The sequence below is a fragment of the Peromyscus leucopus genome, chromosome 11 (assembly GCF_004664715.2).
Source record: "Peromyscus leucopus breed LL Stock chromosome 11, UCI_PerLeu_2.1, whole genome shotgun sequence".
Taxonomy (NCBI): Eukaryota; Metazoa; Chordata; class Mammalia; order Rodentia; family Cricetidae; genus Peromyscus; species Peromyscus leucopus.
The window spans coordinates 45,072,873-45,098,443 of NC_051072.1; the positions used below are offsets into that span (position 1 = coordinate 45,072,873).

The window sequence follows — 25,571 nt, forward strand, 5'->3', positions numbered from 1 at the left end:
ATTAGTTTTTCACCTTTGAACTTTTTTTTTTTTTTTTTTGATTTTTCGAGACAGGGTTTTTCTGTGTAGCTTTGCGCCTTTCCTGGAGCTCACTTGGTAGCCCAGGCTGGCCTCGAACTCACAGAGATCCGCCTGCCTCTGCCTCCCGAGTGCTGGGATTAAAGGCGTGCGCCACCACCGCCTGGCCCCTTTGAACTTCTTTTAATTAACAGTTGTTAAATCTAGTCATTTACAGTGTATTTGCACATATTGTCAGTGATGGTTTGATGGAGTAGGACAAGTAGAAATGAAAGTGGTGGTACGTTTTCCTTGAAAAAACCCCCCCTTTTTTTTTGTTACTTCTGCCAAATGCAGAAAATGTTTTCAAATTCTGAGATCTTCTGTCTCTTCTAGTTTAAAAATACTTTAAAATTAACATGTTCCTAAGATAGGTTGAAAACTGCTTTTACTAATGTTCTAGAAAGATGATCCCATGGGCCTAGAGAGATGGCTCAGCAGTTAAGAGCACTTACTGCTCTTGCGAAGGCCCTGGGTTTGGCTCTGAGTACCTTTGTGAGGTGGCTTACAATCTTCTGGAACTCCAGTTCTAGGGGATCCAATACCCTCTTTTGGCACCTTTGTGGTGTACATAAACTCATACATACCCACATAAATATAAATGTTATATCTATATATAAAAGAGCCGGGCTGGTGGCGCATGCCTTTAATCCCAGAACTCAGGAGGCAGAGGCAGGAGAATTTCTGTGAGTTTAGGCCAGCCTGGTCTACAGAGTCAGTTCTAGGACAGCCAGGGCTGTTACATAGAGAAACCCTGTCTTGAGAAACCAAAAAAGAAAAAAGAAAAAGAAAAAAGAAAAAAAAAGAGGAAAAAGAAAGAAAGAAAAAGAAATTGGATTCAGTAATACTGATTTCTTATTAACTTAACAAGGATTAAGTTAATAATTCAGTATACTTAGATGGTGTAATAATGATCAGAAACTCACTCAGTTGGTGTTTTTGAATGACAAGGTACGGTATGTTGATATTTACAAATTAGCTGTTTGTGCATTGATTCACTTAGTAAAATGTTTTGAAGCCCCCGAATCTGTGCGCTGTGGGCACATTCTGGAGTAATGACAGACTTCAGTCATGTAAGAGCGTGTATCCAGGTGAAGTCAAGCACTTCCTGCCTTGTTTTCAGTTCGCTTGGTGGAGTATTAGAGTCTTTGAAATCTTGTTCTTTTTTTTCAGCATGTGACTTTGCTCTTTAAATAGTCCTCCCCCACAGTGCTTTAAAAAAAAAAGTCCTCAATGATGAAAATGTAGAAAAGCTTCAGAGTTGTTTTGCTGACCATGCATTCAGTGTTAACATGTGTTGGCTGAGGGAATATCAGACAGAAAGGCACATGAAAAAGTTCTGTAATGAATGCATGATGGACTGGGCTATTGTGACTACAGGCTCTCAGAAACTTAACCTTACCTCTTTCCTACAGTAAATAATACTGTTGAAGGAAATCACAGATTGTAACTACCTTGAACACTAAAAATTAGTGTCCAGTTTTAGTATCAGGTTAAGGGTAGAGACATTGTTGTATTAAAAAACGAATGTGATCTCACTCCTAATAATTCAGATACATGTAGCTTAAATCAAGGAGTCCTTTTACTCACATTCATGTTGAGTTGATACTGGTAACAAGATTAAAGAACAATGCTTTGGTCGTTAATCAAAACTGTGCCTTATGGTTTACTTTTGTTTTTTATAGCTTGGTGTTTCACTTAGCAGTTTGGGAGCCATACCGGCAGCAGCACTGGACCCCAATATTACAACACTTGGAGAGATCCCACAGCCACCACTTATGGGAAATGTGGATCCTTCAAAAATTGATGAAATTAGGAGAACAGTCTATGTTGGAAATTTGAATTCTCAGGTAACTAAGAAGAAACTGAGTGGCAGTGGCTGCTTATTCTTTCTTCTTAAAAATTCTGTTGATAAAGTATTGTTCGTATACCTTACATAATGGGTTTCATTACGATGTTTTCATGCATGCATATATTTTGATCATTTTCTCCACTACTCTCTTGTGACTCCCCCATCCCCACTGGTCCCCTTTCCCCCCATCTAGTCCCCCTTCCACTCTCACGAGTCTCTTGTGACCCAGGAGTGTAATCAAGATCTTAGAGAAGCATAGGTAAGGGGCTAGTGACAGGAGCATGGCAACCTTGCCAGTGGCCCCTCTCCCTGCAAATGTAAACTGCTTTATTTACCTGATTTTAAAAAGAAAAAAAGAGTATACTGTATTAAAGTGTCCCTCTGCTTCCTCAGACAACGACAGCTGATCAACTACTTGAATTTTTTAAACAAGTTGGAGAAGTGAAGTTTGTTCGGATGGCAGGTGATGAGACTCAGCCCACTCGGTTTGCTTTTGTGGAATTTGCAGACCAAAATTCTGTACCAAGGGCCCTTGCTTTTAATGGAGTTATGTTTGGAGACAGGCCACTGAAGTAAGAAATCTTCAACAAAGACATTTTAATGGTTTTGAAAACGTTATAAAGTGTTTGATTTAATTAAGCTTTTTAAAAAATAGTTCTGGGCAATTTATGGAAAAGAAGAGACTGTTAAGTATAAGTGAAATGCATGACACTGTAGCATGTTATGTTTGAAGATGTCTTTTCTGTTTTTAATATCTAGTTGGCCATTAACTGTTTGTATATGGTATATAATGGCTTCAGGTATTTTCCTGTACAGTTCTGTAAGTCAGGTTTGTTTTGTGCTGATTGTAGATTAAGGGCAACTTAGTTTTGTAATTGAACTACCCAACTTCTTATAGTAAGAATTTTTGGTAAATTCCAAATCCTACAAAGAAAGTAGTGTTAAGTATTTAGAAGTGTTTTAAATGAGACATTGTGACTTAATCTGCTCATGTCCGTCCTTGTTTGTAAAAATTTCATATCGTGTTCAGATACTCAAGACCAGAAATTATATTTCATACAGGTTATTAGGGTGAATGTGGGTTTGAGTTTTATAGGTTGATCTCTTAATTAATAGTTTGATGGGATTTTACTTTTTGTTTTGTTTTGGTTTTGGTTTTTTTTTGGTGTTTTTGAGGCAGGGTTTCTCTGTGTAGCTTTAGAACTTGTCCTGGAACTCGATTTGTAGACCAGGCTGGCCTCAGACTCACAGAGATCCACCTGCATCTGCCTTGCAAGTACTAGGATTAAAGGTGTGCACCACCCCTGCCCGGTGGGATTTTACTTTTAAATGATGAGTCACTGTTATCAGGTACTCAGTCTACTCAGTGTGGAATGGGTAAGATAGACGTAGCAAGTGTGTGTGTGTCACAGAAGCTACCTTGCCGACTAGGGGAGGTTTACCAGATGCCTTTCAACTCTGAAGCTATGTCTGACTTAGACATGGGGCAGTGTTGAATAAAATGGCCATGTAGTCAGCTTCCCATTCGTCCTGTTGGGGTATGTAGGTTATTAGCAGAATCTAATTAAGGATAGAAGTGGTCCATGCCTGGTGGTGGTGGTACACCTTTAATCACAACACTTGGGAGGCAGGGGCAGGAAAATCTCTGTGAGTTGAGGCCAACCTGGTCTACAGAGTGAGTTCTAGGACAGCCAGGGCTATGCAGAAAAGTCAGGAGGAAAAAGAAGTCATCATTTGTAGCGAGAGTTTTTTTGGTCCTGTCTGGCCCACGGTCAGGACAAATCTCTCTCACCCGCCAGTCCTGCAGCTGTTCAGACACAACCAAGTAAATACATAGAGACTTATATTTTTTATAAACTGTATGGCTATGCCAGGATTGTCATTTTTTCTAAAGGTATATGCAAAAGCACTTGTAATAGTCTTTCAGTTGTTGAAGAAGTAAGGTAGACTTCAGTTTTTCTTTATCAGGTGTAGATGAGTAGTAATCATGGTTTTCCGAGGTTGCTGTTGGCTATTCTATATTTAGCTATTTTATGTCCTTATGTGCTGCTGAGATACCCTTAGATTTATAAACATATATATGTATCATACTAACAGTTGGTTCATGTTTTATAAACTGTGGTGTGTTTGTGATATACTAATATTTTTGATTTAGAATAAATCACTCCAACAATGCAATAGTAAAGCCTCCTGAGATGACACCTCAGGCTGCAGCTAAGGAGTTAGAAGAAGTAATGAAGCGCGTGCGGGAGGCTCAGTCATTTATCTCAGCAGCTATTGAACCAGGTAAGGCCCGCGCTGTTGTTGTATAGTCACAGTCTCAAGGCCGTAGACTCTTAGAGCTGGAAGGAGTTTAGGATCACACTGCTCAGTTCCTTCATTGCACAAAGGAGAAGACTGAAACTCCAGAAGTAGTGAGTGGACTCAGAACAGGTCAGCACAGACCGACTTGTCCCTGCTGCTGAACTGACACACCAGCTTAGGGAGGAGTTCTCTGTGCCAGCAAGTCGTGTTGAAGTTGGTTGGCTAGAAGCAGGGTGAGTGTTATTACTGTGAGGCTGAAAAGGAAAGAGTAATGTGTAAAGTGCTAAAAATAGGCAGCTTGACTTTCCCTCAAAGTCTTAATTTTAAGACAAGAGAAAGGACATATGATTTAGAAGAAACACTCAGTTTTGCAAGATGAAAGTAAAACTTACTCAAATTTTTGTGTTGTTAAATACTTTAAAATCCACTCTAAAAATGTCTTTGTGATTTAGCTTGAATTAGATTTCCTAAATTAACACTTGGAATTTAGCTTCAATTCTAACAAAATAAATGCAGGAAGGTCTTAGCCTCACTGTCGTAGGAATTGCAGACTGTTTAATCGTACGTTATGGCAGCAACAAAATACTACGAACAGCTGTTTATAATCATCTGGTTTATATGTACTGCTGCAGGGTGGCTGCACTCAACGAGTTTTTGCAATGACTTTCTTGGATGTTTCTGAAGGATAATTGCACAGGAGGAGGATGTACAGAGAGTAGGCCCCTTGCACTATATGTGGTATATTCCACTTGTGCCTAATTATTAACTGGGATCTTTAATTGTTCTGAGCTTACGCTGCAAAGTGGTTTTTTCCTCCCAGAGTCTGGAAAGAGCAATGAAAGGAAAGGCGGTCGATCCCGTTCGCACACTCGCTCAAAGTCCAGGTCTAGCTCAAAATCCCACTCTCGAAGGAAGAGGTCGCAGTCCAAGCACAGGTGAGACTCTGCTGCCGATGCTGTGTTCTCCAGTTTTGTGTGTATGTCAGAGGGTTGAGATGTTGACGTGCTAGAACTGAGAAGTTTCCTTAGTGTGGCTTTACCTGGTAGTGTGCTTACCGTTAACCAGTGCTCTACCGATAATGGTGTAGTTACGGGGTACACCAGTTTACCGTTAACCAGTGCTGGGATTCAAGACATGCGCCACTGTTTCCCAGCTCAAATTGATTTTTTTTTTTTAAAGATTTATTTATTTATTATGTACACAGAAGAGGGTGCCAGATCTCATTACAGATGGTTGTGAGCCACCATGTGGGTGCTGGGAATTGAACTCAGGACCTCTGGAAGAGCAGTCGGTGCTCTTAACCTCTGAGCCTTCTCTTCAGCCCCTCAAATTGATTTTTAATTTTTGATAATCTTCAGTTTTAGGAGTGTTTTTCCTATTTGCATATGTTTTATACTCGATTTTTTGCATATGATTTAAACTCGATCGAGACAGGGTTTCTCTGTGTAGTTTTGGTGCCTGTCCTGGATCTTGCCCTGTAGACCAGGCTGGCTTCGAACTCAAAGAGATCCTCCTGGCTCTGGGCTCTGTCTCTCGAGTGCTGGGATTGAAGGTGTGCGCCACCACTGCCCCGCCGTAAACTAACCTTCTATACTCAACAGGAAGTTTTCATTCTCCTTTTTGAGACAAGCTAATGCTGGAAGTGGTGCTCAGGTTGCAGCTCTTCTCTCCGTGGTCCAAGCAACAATGCCATCCTTTCCTAAGTTCTTTCTGTCCTATTTTTGATCATAACTTTAGTATCTTTTTTCTTTTATATGTAATTGCTTTGTGTTTGATGCAAATGATACCTTAGAGAGCAAATTGCAGCAGGTCCTGCTTTGATATGCAAATTACTTGAGAATCATGCCTGTCTTAGTCAAGGGTTCTATTGCTGTGAAGAGACACTGTGACCATGGCAGTGCTTGTATAGGAAAACATTTAATTGGGACTGGCATATGCAGTTCAGAAGTTTAGTACATTATCATCAGATTGGGAAGCATGGTGTCATCCGGGCAGACATGGTGCTGGAGAGGTAGCGAGCGTTTTATTTATTATCCAATGGGAGCTACACATACTCACAGCATACAGAAAGATATCTTTAGATGGAAATTTCTCAGGTCCTGCCTTGCCTAGCAGTCCGGATGAATCTCTCCCACCCGAGGTCCCACAGCCACTTATAAAATAATTACACAGAGGCTTATATTAATTACAAACTGTATGGCCTATGGCTTTAGCTTCTTGCTAGCTAGTTCTTTCATCTTAAATTAATCCATTCCTATTAATCTATATGTGGCCACGTGACCGTGGTGTTACTGATCTGCTGGCATCTTGTTGCTGGTGGCAATGCACAGCTGAAATAATTTTATTAATGTGTTCTTTGATAACATAATGCGTTCTGTCGGTCACCCTCTGATCTCTCATCCTTTATACATTCTTCCTGATGTTTGTTGTGACAAGCTGTGCATGGCCATTTATAGATATGTTGAAGGATATAACCTGTTCCCCTCAGAATGACTCATAACCAGTTTACAAGGAAGCCAGGAATTTAAGACAGTTGGTGATGTGAAAACTCGGGTGAAGTCTCCAGATCATCCCTGGAAATACTCACTAACTCTGACATAGGAAATAACTATTAAATTATAGCTAGTCAATTTTCCAATAAGTAATTCATTTCTGGTATTATAACTGAAACATTATAGAAGGGTCATTTAAAATATTGGTAAATAGGATCAACTTTCTAACTAATCTTGTCTTAACTTTGTGCAGTTGAAATTCTAAGAATAAGTTTTAATCTTCTTACAATTTGTTTTTCTTTAGGAGTAGATCTCATAACAGGTCACGTTCAAGGCAGAAAGATAGACGTAGATCCAAGAGTCCACATAAAAAACGCTCTAAGTCTAGGGAGAGGCGGAAATCAAGGAGTCGTTCACAGTTCACGGTGAGTTCTGGAGATGTCAAGAAAATTTAAATTTGATCACTTTTCACTCATTTGAAATTGTGGTTTAGGTTTATTATGAGAGAAATGAGTCTTTCTTGTTGCTCAAGTGTCTAGGCCTCTGATGCAAATATGATCAGTGTGATTCAGCTCAGCCTGGTCATTGTTCTGCTTATCAGTTTCAGGTACACAATGTGAATTACACAGAAATTTCTAATGTCTGGAGTTGTTGCAGATGATTTTGTGCTGGTAGTTCTGGGAAAAGAAAGGTCTCTTTTTTTTTTTTGAGATAAAATTATTTTAGCTAAGAATTTGTTGTTTTTCAAGGGACAAGAGAAAAGATACTCGAGAAAAGGTGAAGGAAAAGGAAAGAGGGAAGGAGAAGGAGAGAGAGAAGGAGAAGGATCGTGACAAAGACAAGGAACGGGGTAAAAACAAAGACAAAGATCGAGAGAAGGAGAAGGACCATGAAAAGGATCGAGACAAAGACAAGGAAAAGGAACAAGACAAAGACAAGGAGCGGGAAAAAGACAAATCCAAAGAGGCCGATGAGAAGCGGAAGAAGGATAAGAAGTCCAGAACACCACCCAGAAGTTACAATGCATCAAGAAGATCTCGTAGTACCAGCAGGTTTGTGTGTGCGTGCCTGTGGTTGTTTGTGTGTGGAGGTTACAGGACAACCTTGGGTCTGGTTCATTGGACAGGACTCAGTAGGCTAGGCTGGGTGGCCAGTGAGCTCCTGGGGTCCACCTGTGTCTCCCTCTATAGTACTGGCCTAGATGCACGCTGCCACACCTGTTACTGTTAATTGTGTGCTGTGCTTTCCCTTGTGGGCTCTGGAGGTAGAACTCAGGTCCTTACGTTTACCTGGCAAGCTCTTCACTGATGAGCTGTGACTGCACCTGCTGCAACTTTTTACCAGGAGAGTTACTGGTGACCAGTGAGTACGTTTGTAACCAAGGGGGAAAGATTACTCTATGCAAGTATAGTGGTAGTGGCATTTACCCTTCATTGAACAAATAAAGTTTTTTCCAGCACAGGGGTCACTATATCATTGAACCTCCTGGGCGAGATATTTGGACAGACTTCATTGTCTTTTGTAATGCACTATTTAAATCTGGTTAATTATTACTCATTATTTTTCTTAGAAGATGGCATGCGATGGAAATGGCTATATAAAAATTCTTGGGTGTAATAGTATGACTTTAAGTTTTGGTTCTCTTTGTTAGTTTTGAGGATTAGACCTTTCCCTCTTAGGACTGTTGTTTCCACTTTATATTAATTTATATTACTAGATACACTGCCACCAGGTGGCAGCATGTTGCTATAGTAACAGCTACAAAATGAGAATCTTCCTCAAGGGTGTTTTTAACCTTCTTATCTCTTATTTCAGATGATTATAAGTTAAGCTGAGTCTTTTAAAAATATTTAAAAATAAATGTTTCTACAAATTTTAAAGTTGACTTTTCATTGCAAACAAGTTGAAGGAATATATTTTCTTTAAAAATGTTATCTTATATCTTATTTTTTAATGTTAGCCTATTAAAAGATAATAAAAGCTAATTGCAGTGTTTATTGGGTATTGGTATAACAGGCTAGTTCTCGTTCTTGGCTGACTTTGATGTCTTGCCTTATTTTGTCCTTCCAGCAAGCTTTTGAGACCACCATCCCCTGGTAAAGACAGGTCTTTCCCTTGCCCTCTGCTCTGCTGTCAGAAGTGGAGCATCTTGTTTCCTTGTGTGAAGAAAGTGGGAAGCTGCCAGGCAGTGGTAGTTCACGCCTTTAATCCTGGCACTCGGGAGAGGCAGGTGAATCTCTGTGAGTTCGAGGCCAGCCTGGTCTACAGAGCAGGTTCCAGGACAGCCAGAGCTACACAGAGAAACCCTATCTCAAAAAAATAAAAGAATAGAAAAACCACCAAAAAAACCAAAAACAGATGCTTGAAATATTGTCAAGAAAGGAAAGGCAAAAAGAGTGGGCCAGGGCCTTTCTACCATGTGTGAGTAGATTTGGGTTTGATTTCCCCAACATTCTGATCTGCTCCCCACAGAAAAAGAGAATCTGGGGGGCTGGAGAAACGGCTCAGAGGTTAAGAGCACTGGCTGCTCTTCCAGAGGTCCTGAGTTCAATTCCCAGCAACCACATGGTGGTTCACAACCATCTGTGATAAGATCTGGTGCCCTTCTCTGGCCTGCAGGGATACATGCAGACAGAACACTATATATATAATAAATAAATGAATGAAGGAATGAAGGAATAATAAATAAATAAATAAAAGTACCCATTCTTTAAAAAAGAAAAAATCTGTATCTCTCAAGCACTTGCTATGTGCCAGGCTCTGTTCCTGCTGCTTTACATGTGTTGTCCTCTAGCCTCCAAATAACCATGGAAGTCTTGACTTGTCTGGGGAGTTTTGTTTCCAATTGAAAAGGTAGACCCAGTTTAAACAGTATTTGTGTTGTTACAGTCTTTGTTCTTTTTTTGCCCTTTAAAATGACAACCATGTATACAACTAATAATCTATGTGCTTAACTTTTATGAAAGAAGACTAAAAGCAATAGTAAGGACAACTTGAATTTCAGAGGATTGCTATTTTTGTTGTGTGGTTAGTGGTTATCAGAGCTGCTGTTCTTGTGTGTGTGGGAAGTGTGTATATTTATATGTATATGTGTTGCTGTTAGAGATCTGTGTCGATGTCTCTGTCTAATACTCTCAGCTTATTTTTTTGAGACAAGGTCTCACTGAACTTGAAACTCACTGACTGCCCAGGCTGGCTAGGTAGTCTCCCATATCCTTCTGTTTCTGCCTTCTGGTGCTGGATTACAGGTATGTGCCACCCTGCCTGGCCTTTTACAGGGGTACTTGGGCAACAAGCCCTTTCTCCAATGAGAAGTCTTTCCCAGCCCTTATCAGAACTTCTTATATAAGATCATTGGCTATATTAATCAGTCATTTGATAAATGTATCCTGCTACCTCCTCATCCCTTGGGCATGGTGAAGTTCATTGTTTGACCACTCTTAAATATGATATGGTTTAGAATATGCATTGTATATCAATGTTAAAAATTTTATTGAATATCACTAATCTTTCTTTTTGGTAATTATTTGCTTATCTAAATTTTAGATTTTAACTACTTATATAAATGTTTGCATTCAATTTTAAATTACTGGGACAGTAGTAATGATAGCAAGCTAGAGGAAAAAGTGGTTTCTCAGTAAATTTTTTAAACACCTTTTTATTATCCTGACACATCTCAACCTTAGCAAGATAACTTATCTTTCCGTTTTGGCAGACTTTGTTACTTTGCTAGAAAATCTTTTCAGTGGGGTAGAAAGGAGGAGCCAGAGGTGCAATGAAGGATGGGAAAGACTTTAGTTGCTAAGAGAGAAGACACTTGGATCTGAAACGTCTGGTGAAACCCATCACTTTCTATACTAACATAAAGAATTAAAAAACATTTAAAGGATGTCAAATGAAAAGGAGATTGTCCTATATTTTCTCATGAAATTATAGATGGTGGTTTTGTCAGTGATAAAATGTATGGTTTATAATTTGATCTGCACTAAAGTCAGGTAATAAAACATGCTCTAGAAAGAGTTTAATTAGCACTTATGGGCTTAGAGAGTGGCGTGGTGGCAAAGCACTTGTCTGTCATGTGGGAGGGCCTGGATTTGACTCAAGAGTTCCTTTAACCCCTCTCCCAATAAAAATAAAATCTAGCTAAGCTGGTGGTCTAAGCAGCCTACAGTGTCAGCACTAAGGAACCTGAGGCTGGTGTCAAGGTCTGAAAAACATTAACAAGATAAACTAATCAAACTAGTCTTGGAGAGATGCTCTCACTGAATTGAGGACCCTTTAGCTTATAATTTGGACTGTCCCTTATTTCAGTTGCTGATTTTAGAAAGTGACGTTTTGTCTTTCAGGGAAAGGCGGCGGCGAAGAAGCAGGAGTTCTTCCAGATCTCCAAGGACATCAAAGACTATAAAAAGAAAGTCTTCCAGGTCTCCATCTCCCAGGGGGTAGGTGGAATCTGGTGAAACCTAAAGAGGAGCAGGAAGTGGAAAAGCACTTCTTCTTTAATCTGTTTTCAAGTTTTGGTTTTCCAATGGCTAATATGTTTGTATCCTTGAGAATTGATGTAAGACGTTAGTGTTCAAAAGCATCAACTTCCACCCGTGTGCTCATCCGCCCTGTCCGTTCAGGAATTGCCTCCTCTCCCCTTTACTAGTTACAAGATGGAAATGGTCATTTTTTCCTTAGACATAAAGTGGTGTGAAATAGGTAGGCTGCACTTTTCTGCCACTCTTAACTGAGAACTGTTGCTATATGGTGAGAGAGAATGTCCCCTTTTCTTTTTATGATGCCGGGACTGGTTCTGTGACAGTGCCTTCATCCCACTCAGTGTTTGGTCCAGCTTTTGTCTGTTTCCAACTTTTTATTTCTTCACACCGTTGTGTATTTGTGTGCTCAATGACTGTTTCCAGGACTCATTGGTAGTCATATACCAGTAGACCAGACTATTTGAAAACTTGTGGTGATGAACTGTATTGTCTGGTTTTGATCTATTTTTGCTTTTTAAATTTTCTTCATTATTGTGTGTGATGTACATGGAGGGGCATGCATGTGTCACAGCATGTGTGTGGAAGTTGAAGGGCATCATTGTGAAATTAATTGCCTCCTACTTGTATATGAGTTCCAGAAATCAGACTTGTGGTTCAGGTCACAGAACACTTGCTGTTACTTTGAGCCTGAGCTCTTTCATGAAGTAAATTTTATATATGGTTGGAGGTAGGATTTCAACTTCATTCTTTGGCATGTGAATTTCAAGTTTCCCCGGTACCATGGTTGAAAACATCCATTTTTTCCTGTCTTTGAAATCATTTGATCTGGTATGCAGGAGTTGATTCCAGGCTTTCCATAGACCTATATGTTTATCCTTAGCCAGTACCATGTTTTCAGTTAATGCAATTTTGTAGTCATTTTGAAATCAGAAATTACATCACCTACCTGTTTTTTCTTTTGCTTTAAAAATATTTATATATTCATTTACTTTGTGTGTGTGTGTGTGCTTGAGTGTACATATGTTCACAACCTGTATGCAGGAGCCTGTGGAGGTGGGAAGAGGATGTCAGCTTCCCTGGAACTGGAGGTTGTGAACTGCCATGTGAGTGCTGGAAAGCAAACCAGGGTCTCGGAGAGCACCGAGTGAGTGCTCGTAACAACTGTGCTGGCTCTCCAGCCTCAACTGTGTTCTTTTTTTAAAAGAACATTTTGGCTATATGGAGAGCCTTCAAGATGTCATAAGAGTTTTAGGACAGATTTTTCCTGTATCTGCTGCTAATGCTGTTAATAGTTTTTGTAGGAATTGCCTTGAGTCTGTATTGCTTTTGCTGGTGTTCTTAATGGCACTCACGTCTTGCCTTCTGGGAGTTCTTTCTTACTGTGTTATGGTGGTTAGTATATGAATTGTTTTATTTTGCTACATTTATTGCAACAGATTTTCCTTTGCTTTTGGATCTGCTTCATAGTTGTCTTCATTTGTTCCATTAGTCTTGTATCTATTTTTAAGCTACTAACAGGGAACTGCTCATAGTTTTGTATTAGAGCTATCTCAGCTAGATCAGAGCACTCATGCTTCTCAAATGGTATGCCGAATTTTCCCTCTATAATCTTGGGGTTTACAATTTTTTTTGGTAGTGTGTTGTTTTGTGTGTTTTAGGTTTGCTCTTGAATTGGTGGTTCTTGTTTCTAATAGTAGATGAGATAGGTTATTTGAAACTCTAAATGTTGCTGGTATCCTCATTCTCTGTCCTTTTTATTCTCTGGTTTGTTTGTTTGTCTATTTGTGTGAATGTAGGAGTGAGAAGATAACTTGGGGAGTTGATTCTCTCCTATCGTGTAGGTCCTGGGGCTCAGACTCAGGCCATTATGGTTGATGTCAGCTAAGTCATCTCACTGGTCCCCTTTTATTCCCTCTTGAATGTTCAGTATATTAAGTTGAGAAGGTGCATAGGAAGACATATAATAGTATATAGTATATTCAGAGAATTATGAAAAGAAAAAAAAGTCTGTAGGGGTTAGGGATTCAGTGGAAAGGTTCCCATTACCAGAAAAGAAGACAGTTTGTGTTTAGTGCAGCTTTTTCCTGCATACTTTTGATTGATAGTTGGGAGAATCTATGGATGAGGAATCATTACAGTATAGGCTGACTGTAGTTGGTTTTTAATCTCACCCTTATTCCAGTAAGTGTGTCTTGAGCATTTAAACAGTGGTAAATTGAGAATACTAAGTTGTGTCTTATAGGAACACATTGGTGACTACTGTAGAAGCAACTTGAACACTGACTGAAGCAAAAGGTGGGCTAGGGCAGGTTGTAGGCCCTGGCTTTGTCACTTTACTAGTCCAGTTTACCAGTGTGCTTCTTTACAGTGCACTGTTTGGATAGCATGTGTTAGATAAGGGCTGTTTTCAAGAGTACAGTAGGTCTTTAAATTCTTGAAAGATAACTTCTATATTTTCATCATAGCCGAAATAAGAAAGATAAAAAGAGAGAAAAAGAACGGGACCACATCGGTGACAGGAGAGAAAGAGAACGTTCCACATCCACAAAAAAGAGTTCTAATGATCGAGACGGGAAGGAAAAGGTGGAGAAGACCAACACACCAGTTAAGGTGAGCTGCTCAGCCAGGGTCTGGGTGCAGAAAGGCACAGGGCACAGCTGCCATTCATATAGATCACATCTGAAGAGATGAGAACCTGTTAACATGCAATCAGCTCAGGTCCTTCTTTGGAGAATCAGTAAATAATGTATAAGGAGAAAATTGTCGAGAACTTCTGGGTAACGAGTGTATCTGAGAGGTTTATGATATTGAGGTTTGTGTCTGATGCTGTTTTCCTCCGCATACATTGGAGCACATTTGAGGAGACTTGGTTGTCATTGGTTTTGTAATATATAGTTAAAATTAGATTTGTTCATGTGCAATACATAATTGAAAACCAAATTCCTTAACTAATACAGAATTGAAAACTAAAACTCCCTAATTAAGCTTTTTCTTGAAAATTGTAAGTACTTGTGAATTATGTCCCTTCTCTTTACTACCTTGTATAATTGTATTTGGAGATACAGGTTCTGGAATTACTTTGATGCTGATGGAAGTTTGTCGTCATCATCAGTGACACTGGCATTATTTAGTAAACATGAACATGTATTACTTGTTAAGCATTCTTTATTCTCACGTAATTCTCCCTTAGGCTGGGGGCACAATTTGGACTACTTTTGAAGGCTTTCCTAAGAGGACAGTAGCTTCCTTTTGTACATACTCACATTTATTTCTTGTGTTTTTGAAAGCTCTTTGGTTTTTTGCTGTTTTTGAAGAGCTAAAGTTTCTGTTTTCCTGTTGTATTTTGATTTTGCTACCATGAGTTGCCCATCGTTTGTTGGAAATAACTTACAAAGGGCAAACTGATCCATGTGCATGCATGGATTTTCATGAAAGAAAATAATGGCTTTTCACAAAAAATACTCACAAAGGTCAGAGTTATATCATTTAGCCATACATAATTACAGACAATTCTTGTGCAAAGTAATGAGCATGCACTTGCTGTTTGTTGTAGAAGGAACACAGTAAAGAAGCAGATTCAAGTGTGAGCAAAGATGCAGAGGAGAAGGACTCACCAAGGACTGAGGAAGAAAACCAAGTACAGCAGAATGGGAATTGCCAACCAAATGAAGAGAGCCTCTGCAGCAAAGCCGACGTGGTGTAGGACCACCTACTTACTGCGTCTCTCCCTCCACGGTGGGATCAAACCCAAAGCTTTCAGTTCGCAACAAGGTGTAAACGGGGAAGAAACCCACATATGGGAACGAACAGCTTTTCCGGCTAAGAGGTGACATTGTGGACATCTTGTTACTGAGCATGGACATCATGAAAATAATCAGATGTTACCTGAATTCACCATCTTCTGAAGTCTGTGCATTTCCATGGTGGCTGGCACACTTGTCATATGGTCATTAGTGTTTGCCAAGAAGCGTTGCAAATAAATTGAACGTCACAGATCCAGAATTGAACTATCCCTAAAGACTGGAGATGAGCATTGGAGGCTCTTAAAGAAAATGCTAGTTACTGAATTTTGTATTGTTTTACTTTTTTAAAAAAAAATTTTCAATATATACAGTTTGATGATGTGCTTGAAATTTGTGCAAATATATACACACTCTTGTAAAGTGCAAAGTATGTAAGAAGTTTTAACATTTACTTCACAGGACTTAACAGTGATTGTGGTAAATTCTCACTATTGTGTTTTCTTTTGCTCACTGTTTCGGACATCCGTTTTCCTTTCCAACAGTTTTACAGATTAAACTTGCTTAAATAAGTGGAATACAAACCAACTGACAATGCATGCTCCTGTTCTCTTTCCAAAGAAGAGCAGCTGTGTCGAGTACTAACCACAACATGTTAGTATTCCGTGTTGAGAATCATTGGGTCTGCCATGAAATGAGCATTTCTTCTTGAACTTTCTTGACATTTCCAAGCTCATGAATAATATTTCAGTGTGTCTTGTCAGCTGTAGGTGGCAAAGATGCCCTTATGAAAAAGAAACTGAGTTTTCAAAATGGGCTATGGGAGCACAAGCTGAAGCTTTAGTGCCTTCTACAATGTGTGGTAGACTGTTTTCTAGGGTTTTCTATGTGCTGGTCATTCTCGGGCCCTATGGAATCCAGATGGCTGTATTTTGTTCACAACTGTCGGGAAGTGTGCGAGGGGTGGGTCAGAAGCACTTCTTAGTCAGTTAAGAGAAGGAAGTCTTGTTTACAAGACTCGTGGAGTTTCACACAACAGTGTAGTTTGGGGACCACCAGTTTTATACTGTGATGATTGAAAAGGAGACATACTTTTACTTCAAATCAGAGGAAACCTGTTAGTTGACTTCATTGGATGGCCTTAATATTACCTCGCAATCATATTCTTCTAATGATACAGAAATTGTACTTGCGGAAGGACTAGGGGCATACAGAGGTGGTTTTGTGTTTAATGATATGCTTATTCGAGTTTAAGGCACACAGTCATTCACTGATCTTAGGCTCAACTTTTCATAGAAGGTATGCAAGTAGTAAAATGAGAACTTAATGTTTTCTGTAAAACTCTAAATTCTAGTTAATGCACTATTCATTATTGTTACATTTCCCAAAAAATACCCCTTAATTCGCAAATCTTATTTAAAAGTCAATTTTAATTTTATTTAATACAACCTAATACAATCAGATTACTCAGTTGCCTTACCTCATGGGAAGGATTGCTGTCACAGATTTAAAGTCAAGTAGTACTTTAGTTACTTGGTTCCAGCTTGAATCTTGTTTTTATATTAATACTGTTGAAACTTTAATTTGAAGAGTAGAAAGGCCCGTTCTGTAAGTCATAAAACCTGGTTCGATTATGAAGCTGCTTAATCATCTTCAGGTGTTCAAATTACTGTGTGTATGTGTGTGTGGGTTTTTTTTTTTTTTTTTGTCACTGTGTACATTAAACTTTTGGAAAATACTTTACTATGTAAAGTATAGATGGCCATTTTAATCTTTTAGCCACATACGGTTGGCAAGTAACAGCTTATTCTGATACAGAAATGCTTGGGCACCTGTGGAAAGATTGTGAAGGAGTGTGTCTCGCTTCAACCGCTGTCTTATTTATGATATGTAAGTAGACTAGAGCAAATGTTTGAATCTTTGTTATTTTTAGTACCATTTCTCTAATAAAGTTCAGTATTTTAGAGGAAAGAGTCCTCAGTTTCATCCTGCTCTCATTTTGTTTGGCACATGGAGGGTTTTGACATGGCCAAAGCAGCCTTGTGCAGTGTCTACAACAGCCCTGTAAGATTAGGTGTTTTCCTGTCCTCTGCACTGTTCAAATGTTCTCATGGTGGAAATGAATGTTTATTCCTACCGCTGATTACTTCTCAAGCAGGTTTTTATTTTACTCCAATAACCATTAATGTAGAAAAAGGTTTACAAATTCAAAGTACAGATTACCTGAGACAGTAAAGTCAGATGCTGTGGGATTGGTGTATGTGTTGTGAGGCACATAGGGAGGCAGCCACACATGTTCTTCGGTTTTGTTTGCTGTTTTCTAATAAGGTACTGTATTTCTTTCAAGAATTTTTCTTGTCAGCCAGGCAGTGGTGGTGCATGCCTTTAATCCCAGCACTCGGGAGGTAGAGTGAGTTCCTGGACACAGGGCTACAAAGAGAAACCCTGCCTTGAAAAACAAAACAAAACAACCAAAAAAAAAATCTTTGTCACTCAAGATCCTGTCAGGGAAACCCGAGGTAGGATGGGACGAACCCTCCCACTGACTGCCAGTGCGGTGACTCTTTGCCTCCCCCTGGACAGGGTCTGACACTGTCGATCGATGGCTTCGTGTGCACATTGAGCTGTTACAGGCACTGCCTGGGTGGCTTTGCATGTAGACCGCGCAGGTCCTTAACTTCTGGGACTGTTGACATAGGTCCCTGTTCCCATCTCAATCTAGTGGATTTAGACTGAAAACACTAATCGGCCTGTAATCGCCATGTTTAGAATTCTTTTTGGAACAGATTCAGTGCTTATTATGTATTTATCTTTATGTTAAAGGCTTAAATTTTGGTATACTCAGTTACAAATAAAAACCAGTGTTTATAATCAAGATGGTTTATTATTTTTTTTGGTCAAGAAAAGTTCCTTTTTAAGATACTAATATTGTTCCTTTGTGTTGCTATCTTTTATTTTCAAATTTAAAAAAGATTCAACCTTTTATCTACACCTGCCTTGACCTATGAGATGATTTAATTTTAAGGGTTATGGAGCTCACTAATAGGCTTTAAAGTATTTTCAATTTACAGTGCATTACAGATGGAGTAGGATTTCACTTCTTGTTAGTGGGTTAGCAGCCAGCATTAGTCCTTTGGAAGGGATGCATCGGGTAAGGGAGCATCTGTGAGTCATTGAAAAGAGGGTTGAACTGAGTGGATTATGAAGTGGAGCCATCCCCACGATGGAGAAATGCAGTGCCCGTTCATTATGTATTTCTATGTTTTCCCACCTTAATGCTCTCTCATGTTTACTTGCTAATAGATTCTAGATTTAGTGCTCTCCAAAGGGCTTCATCCTATTTCTGGAAGCAGGAGCCTGATACAAATGTAACAAAATAATCTTTTAAAATAAAACTTGTTTTCTACGTTGTTTGTAGGTCAGCCTTTCAGTTCCTTTTGTCTTTTATTGTACCTTAATGCTGTTTCACCTGAGCAGTGAGTGTTACATAATTAGAAGATTAAAAACTAAAGCCATTTATGACTTCTGTTCTATTATTAGATTTAGTAATTTTATAATTACTAAATTTACCAATTACAATATGGGCTAAGATACTTTTGTAGTTTCTGGAATTTATTTGTTTATAATTTTTTCTTTCTTGTTGGGGATTAAACCCAGGGCTTCAAAGTGTTCTGTCATTGAACTGCAGTCCAACACATAACAATATTTTAAAGGTAGATTTTTTTTTTTTTAAATCTGTAGTATGATATTTAAGTTTATAAGCAGCTAACATTTAATTTGGAAAATTGCCAGTTGGGGAGTTACTGACATTTAAATTCTAGGATCAAAACGGGGTAGTGGTCTTTGTATTCTTGATTCACTTTTATTTGCTGACAGAGACAGTCCTGACTATGTAAGGTCAGACTCATCAAACTCACTGAGAGAACTGTAGAATTCTACCAGTACATGGTACCAATGGGCAATGCATGATTGAGGGATAATGCAGAGGACTGGTTTCCATACAAGATTAAATAGACTGGGTAACTGTATAGGTCAATTTAGTAGTTAAAAATACCCTCTTGATCTCAAGTAATTTAGTAGAACAGTGCTATAGATCATCAAGGGAAAAGTTAATGTAAGCATAAAGATCCTGCCTAGGTGTGTGTGAGTAGAACTACTTTCACATGGTACTAGTAAAGAGCTATCAAATGCTGCTGCTATTATGTTGCTATATTTTTAATAAAATGAAAATCTTGAAATCCACTGTTGAGTAGTAATTTCATCTTCTTCTGGGTCAGATATTTGCATCTCACAGCTTGTTTTTATGACTGAAATGTGATTTGCTCCCCCGGGCTTCAGAAAGGACCACCCAGACAGGTTTTTGCATATCATGCAGTCCTGTCTTACAGGTAAATATAATTGAGGCTTTCCATATAAAGCATTTGGTGGCATTCTAAGTGATAGCTGCTCAAAGTTCCCTTTGTTCATGGCATCAGCTTCCTGGAGGTTTTTGTGTGGTGATCATTGCCACCATGTCTTAATAGCAAGTGAAATGCTTTCTTTAATTTTGGGAACTACAGTTCTCCATGAGTGCTGAGGGTAGCCTTTGAAGTGAGATTAACCAGTTAGTCAAAGTTGCCTCTTTAAAAATAAATTAACTCAGCCTGGTAAGATGGTCCAGCAGGTCAAAGTATGTGCCGACATACTGAATTTGGTCACCAGGACCCACGTGGTAGAAGGAGAGAACTGATTTCCAAAAGTCATTCTCTAGTGTGCCATGGTGTGTGTGCACAGTAAATGCTATAATAGACTTGCAGCCGGCTAGATTCAGGATTTAGTGTGGTCTTGTGGCTTGGCTGGCCCATCTGTGGTGAGTGAGGCCCTTGCCTTAACTGTCCTCTCAGATAAAACTTGCCATTTTGGTTTTCCAGAGGATTATGCGACATGGGCAGGGGCTGGAGAGGCTTTCTAGGAAACTTTGTGGTAGCAGATGTAGACTGCAGTATGTGGTTCTTCTCACCTGACTTCATACAGTGATGCCAAGGTGGAGCGGCCACTTCTGACAGACACTGGATTAAAAGTATAATTAAAGTATTATAATATGCTTTTTATAACACAACTTTTTTTTTTTTTTTTTTTTTTTTTAACATTGGGAAAGCCAACCTAAATGTAAATGGCTAGCTAGTTCTCTTTAGAGTATGCCACTGTCTTTAATGGATTAGCCACAATATGCTCATTGGAAGTTGGAAGTGGCATGACCTCTCCTATTTTCCTCCCCTGAGCTCCAGTCTCCAAATCTTTTGACACAGAGAGCTCACTGAATGTTGTAAGACTGGATAGCTTACTCTTCAGGTCTCCAGTACCACTGTCCACTTTAACTTTCGACTTGACACTGCCCTCATAAACCTTTGCTAAGTCTCTTAATTCCGGTTTCCTCCGAAAGGTCCTGGTTACTGTTGTTTAGAGACTTGAGTCGTGTGTAGCCTGGCTGGATTTGAACTCCCATCGCACCATCAGGCTGCACTACTGCCCAATCCACCCCCCCCACCCCCCCCCCTCCACCATCCCTTTATCAGGAATGATTGTAGACATGTAGGAGAAATTCCTCTGGTAGGAAGGTAATTGCAGTATTGGAGTTAAGTCCTTTTCATTTTAATCTTTTTGTAAACTCCTAATTGGTCTGACCCCAAGTTATTTCAGTGTATGTGGATACTTAATTAACCTTCTTTAAACTGGCCAGGCTTGAGGCTGGAGAGATGGCTCAGCAGTTAAGAGCACTGGCTGTTCTTCCAGAGGTCCTGAGTTCAATTCCCAGCAACCACATAGTGGCTCACAACCATCTGTAATGAGATCTGGTGCCTTCTGGCCTGCAAGCATACATGTAGGCAGAATACTGTATATATAATAAATAAATAAATCTTAAAAACAAAAAAAATGGCTAGGCTTTCTCATTTTGGTAAAAGGTCATGCTAATCTAATTGCATAAGTCCTCATCTTTAATTTTTTGAGGACATTTGTACTACATTGTTAAGTATAATTCCACAGTGAAGCCAGTTTGAGCCTGAAATGTTATTTTACAGTTACATTGATGTGTGTGTGTGTGTGTGTATGTGTGTGTGTGTGTGCGCGTGCGTGCGCGTTGGAGGACAGCTTGTGGGAGTCTGTTCTTCCACTATGGGACCTGGGGATTAAATTTAGGTCCCCAGGTGCCTTTATCACCAGAGCCATCTCATTGACCCTGGAATTGTTTTAATTACAAATTCAGTATTAACAAGTAGACTTAGAGTTACTCCTGGCGTTTTAAAATACGCTGTTGTGTGATTTCTTTTTTTTTTTTTTTTTTTAATTTTTTTTTATGCCGAATGCTGCTTATTGAAGGAGGGAAGAGGTCTTAAATACAGACTTACAGTAGCACAATGGGAGGACCCCGGAGGGCAGAATTTCGCTACTGATGTTTTACAATCTTGCATCTAAGCTGTTAATGCTCATTATGCAGGATACACAGACAAGGATCTTCCCTTAAGCATTCAGGAGGGTTGAACCCTGCAGGGAATTAGCATAGGGAGGATATCAAGGTCAAGGTCAGCAAGCAAGGCAACAGTTACCCAAAACGGGGGCCAGGGAACTATAGGTCCCCCTTTTACTAAAAAGTGAGCTTCTGACTTAGGTTGTGTGGGATGTCAGCAGGTCACCTTACCCATCATGGAGATGCCTGCCCAGGCTACACAGGCGCTCTATCAGGTTGGTGGGTGCCCCTCAGGCATTACCCGTCTCTGAATACTCATCATCATACAGGCTCAATTGTGTGTGAGCTGCAGAGGTAACTGCTGCCAAAGATCTCAAAGTGGCACTGGGCTTGCAATCTGTGTGTTTGACACAGAAAAGACCAACAGAGGTTTTATCCCACCCATAGTCAGTAGGCTAAAGGCAACTGAGCCATTCCCTTCCTTAACGAGCCTTACTGCAAACTGGAGTCCTTGTAAGATGGTATCCCAAAGGCAAATGGAACTTGAGTTTATACATTTTAATTTTCAAAGCCAATCGAAATGTATATAACTATTGAATTAAATTTATCATGCCCAACAGAATGAAAGATTAATTAACTGTGGTAGCTACTTTTGCTGTCAGTGTCTCCACTGTGCTAGCTGTAGTAAGCAATTATGAAATGGTAATCCCAGAAACAGTAGCAGCAGTGTGCGCCATTGTTATAACAGCAACAACGGCAGCAGCAATGTCAAATTCTATTCTGGATTGTGTGGACATCCACTGGCATGGATACAACTCCAGGAAGTCGAACCGCCAAAGCCCATTTTTTCTTGATCCCAGCAAGACTTAGGCTGGCAGCTCTTCTAGAGAATCCAAAAGCATGGCTACAGTTCCTAGGCTTATGTTAATGCTTGCTAAAGCTGGCCATATTGGGCTCTTAATCCCCATTGGCATTGGAAGTGGAAAGTTTTTCATTAAGACCCAATAGGTCTCTGTCATGTTGGGTTTCAGCAGCAGTCACAGGGCTCACACAGCGCTCAGGAATCCAAAGAGGAACCTCATTGTCCTGAGGAAAGTGATTCTTTTTAAGCTGATTAGTTTGTGTGAAATTTTTCGTATTTCCTATAGACATTTAAGGTCTATCGTGGGGCTCTCTCGTTTTTTTAAGCCTGGCTTTCTGTTTATTTGGATGAGTTTAGTAGGACACCAGTCGGCCCTTATTTGTCTTAAGTCATATTGTTTTCATTGTCTTTCTGTAATTTTGTGTACAGGGTTAGGTATTTTGTTATTTTTTTATCTTTACTTTCTCCCCTGAAAGTATGAATGGGAACCCTTGACTTGAGATCTTTTCTATTTTGACATTTTAATGCTCTGCACCCCCACAAATCCATACATTGTTTCTTTGTTTTCTTTCAATTCACAACACCTCATAATTTCCCTTGGGTTTCACTTTCAATTCATGAGTTATTTAAATGTGTGTTATTTAGTGTCCAGATATTTGGAAATTCCTAGTGATCTTTCCTTTTTCTAAAAATTGCATTGTAGTTAGGAAACATGTAGTTGGTTGTTTTTGCTCTTTTTCTTTGGCTCTTTAGTCTTTTGGGGGTTGTGTGTGAGGATTTTTTTTTTTTGCATTTGCATGATATCTCTTACCATCATTTTACTTCAGTTTTTCAGCATGTTAATATTTAAATCATTTGGGGCTGGAGAGATGCCTCAGAGGTTAAGAGCAGTGGCTGCCCTTCCAGAGGACCTGAGTTCAATTCCCATCAACCACATGATGGCTGACAACCATCTAGGATGAGATCTGGTGCCCTCTTCTGGCATGCAGGCATACATGCAGGCAGAACATTGTATACATGATTAGTAAACAATAATTAATAAGTAAATTTAAAAAAGTAATAAATAAAAATATTTAAATTATTCATCTGTGAGAAGTGTGTAATTTGTTCTTTTTTTTTTTTTAATTGGGTCTTAGCCAGGTGTGGTAGTGCATGCCTTAAATCCTAGCATTTGAGAGACAGACAGGCAGGCAGGGTTGTTACACAGAGAAACCCTGTCTCAAAAAAGGCCAAAAACAAACAAAACGAAACCTGGATTTTAATATCTCTTTCTTTGAAAGTTACAGTGTTCTATTTCTGAGTTTACTAATACTCTATGATTAACAAGGCTGATGAAGGTGTGGCTTTTCTTATTAGTGTATACACGTCAAAGGGATGAGTACTCAACAGCTCCAGTACTAGGCAATACACTCTTAGGCAAAAAAACATCATATGCCCATCATGCGCCAGAATGCCATGGGCTGACACATGCTTATAGTTTTTGTCTCTAATTATTTGTTTGCAATACTGAGGATTGAACATTGAACCCTGGTACATGCTGAGTAAGCACTATCACTGAGCTACATCCTGAGCCCATGATGATAGTGTCTTACTGCTATTAATCTTACCTAGTGTGCCTTGAAACTAACTGAAACCCCAGATACTGTGTTTTGCAACTCCAGCTCAAATTTCTATTTCCTTTATATCTTTACAAGCTTAAATGTGAAATGCAGTAACATGTAATTTGTAAAATTTACCATATTGGGTGTTGAATATTTTTGTATCTTGTGGATATTCTTGAGGGGTGTGTGTGTGTGTGTGTGTGTGTGTGTGTGTGTGTGTGTGTGTGTGTGTGTTTTCCTGAGGCACCTAAGTTCCTCGGACTTTCTTTCAAAGTGTAGTTTTTGTTTTTGTTTTTTAACGATAAAGCTTCTGGCTTATTTGGGTACTTTCAAATGTATACAGTTCAAAGTAGAAAAATAAAAACAAAGTAAATCTTACAAACACAAGTGTTTGCACCAAATGGTGAGATCTTGTCATGCTAAAGGTGAGTGTCTACACCGCACAGGGAATCCAAAGCGTAGTTTTTAAGGTCTTGTTGAGGAGGCCCTGATGGCCTTTTCTTTGGGCTCATTTTATCCACTACTGATGCAGTAACTCTTCCAGCACCTGCTGTGCTGGGAATTGTCTTTCTTGGCCCCCACTCCCAGCCCCATGCACTCTCCAAGGATCACAATTGTCAGCCCTATTCCGGCTCTGGGGAGACTGATTGTTTGGAGGGTTTTTTCGGGCTTTGTTGGAGATTTTTTTTTTTTTTTTTTTTTTTTTGGCAGGGGTGGTGGTTCAAAAGTTTGTGTACTCATACTGGAGTACATGTGTTCAGTACATATGTTCATGTGTATGGAGCTTAGAGGTTAACTTCAGGTATGGTTCTTCCGGAGACACCCCCTTTGTTCTTGTAGACAAGGCCTCTCACTGGGACCTGGCACTGGCTGATTCAGCTAGGGTGACTGCCAGTGAGCCCTAGGGGTTTTCTTGTGCCTGACTCCCCAGTGCTGGGATGACAGGCACATACCACCACACCATGTTTTTCCAGGGGAGCACTGGGGCCCGGACTCAGGCCCTGATGCTTGTACTGCATACAACTGACTAAGCTGACTCCCCATCTTGGGCTTTGACCAGTCTCTTGGCTGTGGTTCCTCAACTGACGATATGAACGGCCCTATGGCGGTCTGCAGGTCTTCAGAGTTTGTTCTGTGCAGCTCTTTTCTCCACATTCTGTCCTATGATCTCTGGCCACCTTGACCTTAGTGGACTTCTAACTTTGTCTCCTTAATGCAGACAACTAGGTTGGGCCTGGGTTCCCCTCCCTTGACTTCAGCGATGACCTTCCTACGGTAGTCTAGGGCAGGCTGTGCGTACCTTGTTTGTTGATAACATGCTCAATGACTCGCAATGCCTGATGTTCGGTTTCTAATTGTATTCGGTCTGTCTGTCTACCTTCCTACCTACCTATCATGTCACAATGATTGTATATGTTTTTTTTTTTTACTATATCAAATATGATGGTAAATGTAGTTTATAATTCTTGTTACTCTATTTTAGCCATAAGTAGAAATCTGCTGTCATAATTTTTAGTATATGGTTTTAGGCTGTATGGTGTGTGTGTGTGTGTGTACATGCTTCTGTATGGTATATTATGCAGGTGTATGCCTTCTCAGGTGCATGCAGTGTCCAGAGCAAGATGGCAAGTGTCTTCCTCTATTGCTCTCACTCTTACCGCTTCCAAGACAGGGTTTCTCACTGAACCAGACGTTCACTGGTTCAGCTAGATCAGCCAGCCAGTGAGCTCTCTG

General features: G+C 39.7%; 1 protein-coding gene across 2 annotated transcripts in view; it reads left to right on the forward strand.

Annotated features, from left to right (window-relative positions):
* Positions 1–18,346, forward strand: part of Srek1 (splicing regulatory glutamic acid and lysine rich protein 1) — a 33,126-nt gene extending 14,780 nt beyond the window's left edge. The window contains exons 4-12 of one of the 2 annotated variants that reach the window (XM_028883725.2): positions 1,743–1,907; positions 2,303–2,481; positions 4,065–4,195; positions 5,034–5,148; positions 7,010–7,123; positions 7,437–7,757; positions 11,052–11,147; positions 13,655–13,799; positions 14,743–18,346. In XM_028883725.2, the coding sequence (XP_028739558.1) occupies positions 1,743–1,907; positions 2,303–2,481; positions 4,065–4,195; positions 5,034–5,148; positions 7,010–7,123; positions 7,437–7,757; positions 11,052–11,147; positions 13,655–13,799; positions 14,743–14,892 (1,416 nt within the window). In that variant the 3' untranslated portion in view covers positions 14,893–18,346. The remainder of the gene's footprint in view (positions 1–1,742; positions 1,908–2,302; positions 2,482–4,064; positions 4,196–5,033; positions 5,149–7,009; positions 7,124–7,436; positions 7,758–11,051; positions 11,148–13,654; positions 13,800–14,742) is intronic. The other variant, XM_028883735.2, reaches the window with a different exon arrangement.
* The last annotated feature ends 7,225 nt before the right edge of the window (positions 18,347–25,571 follow it).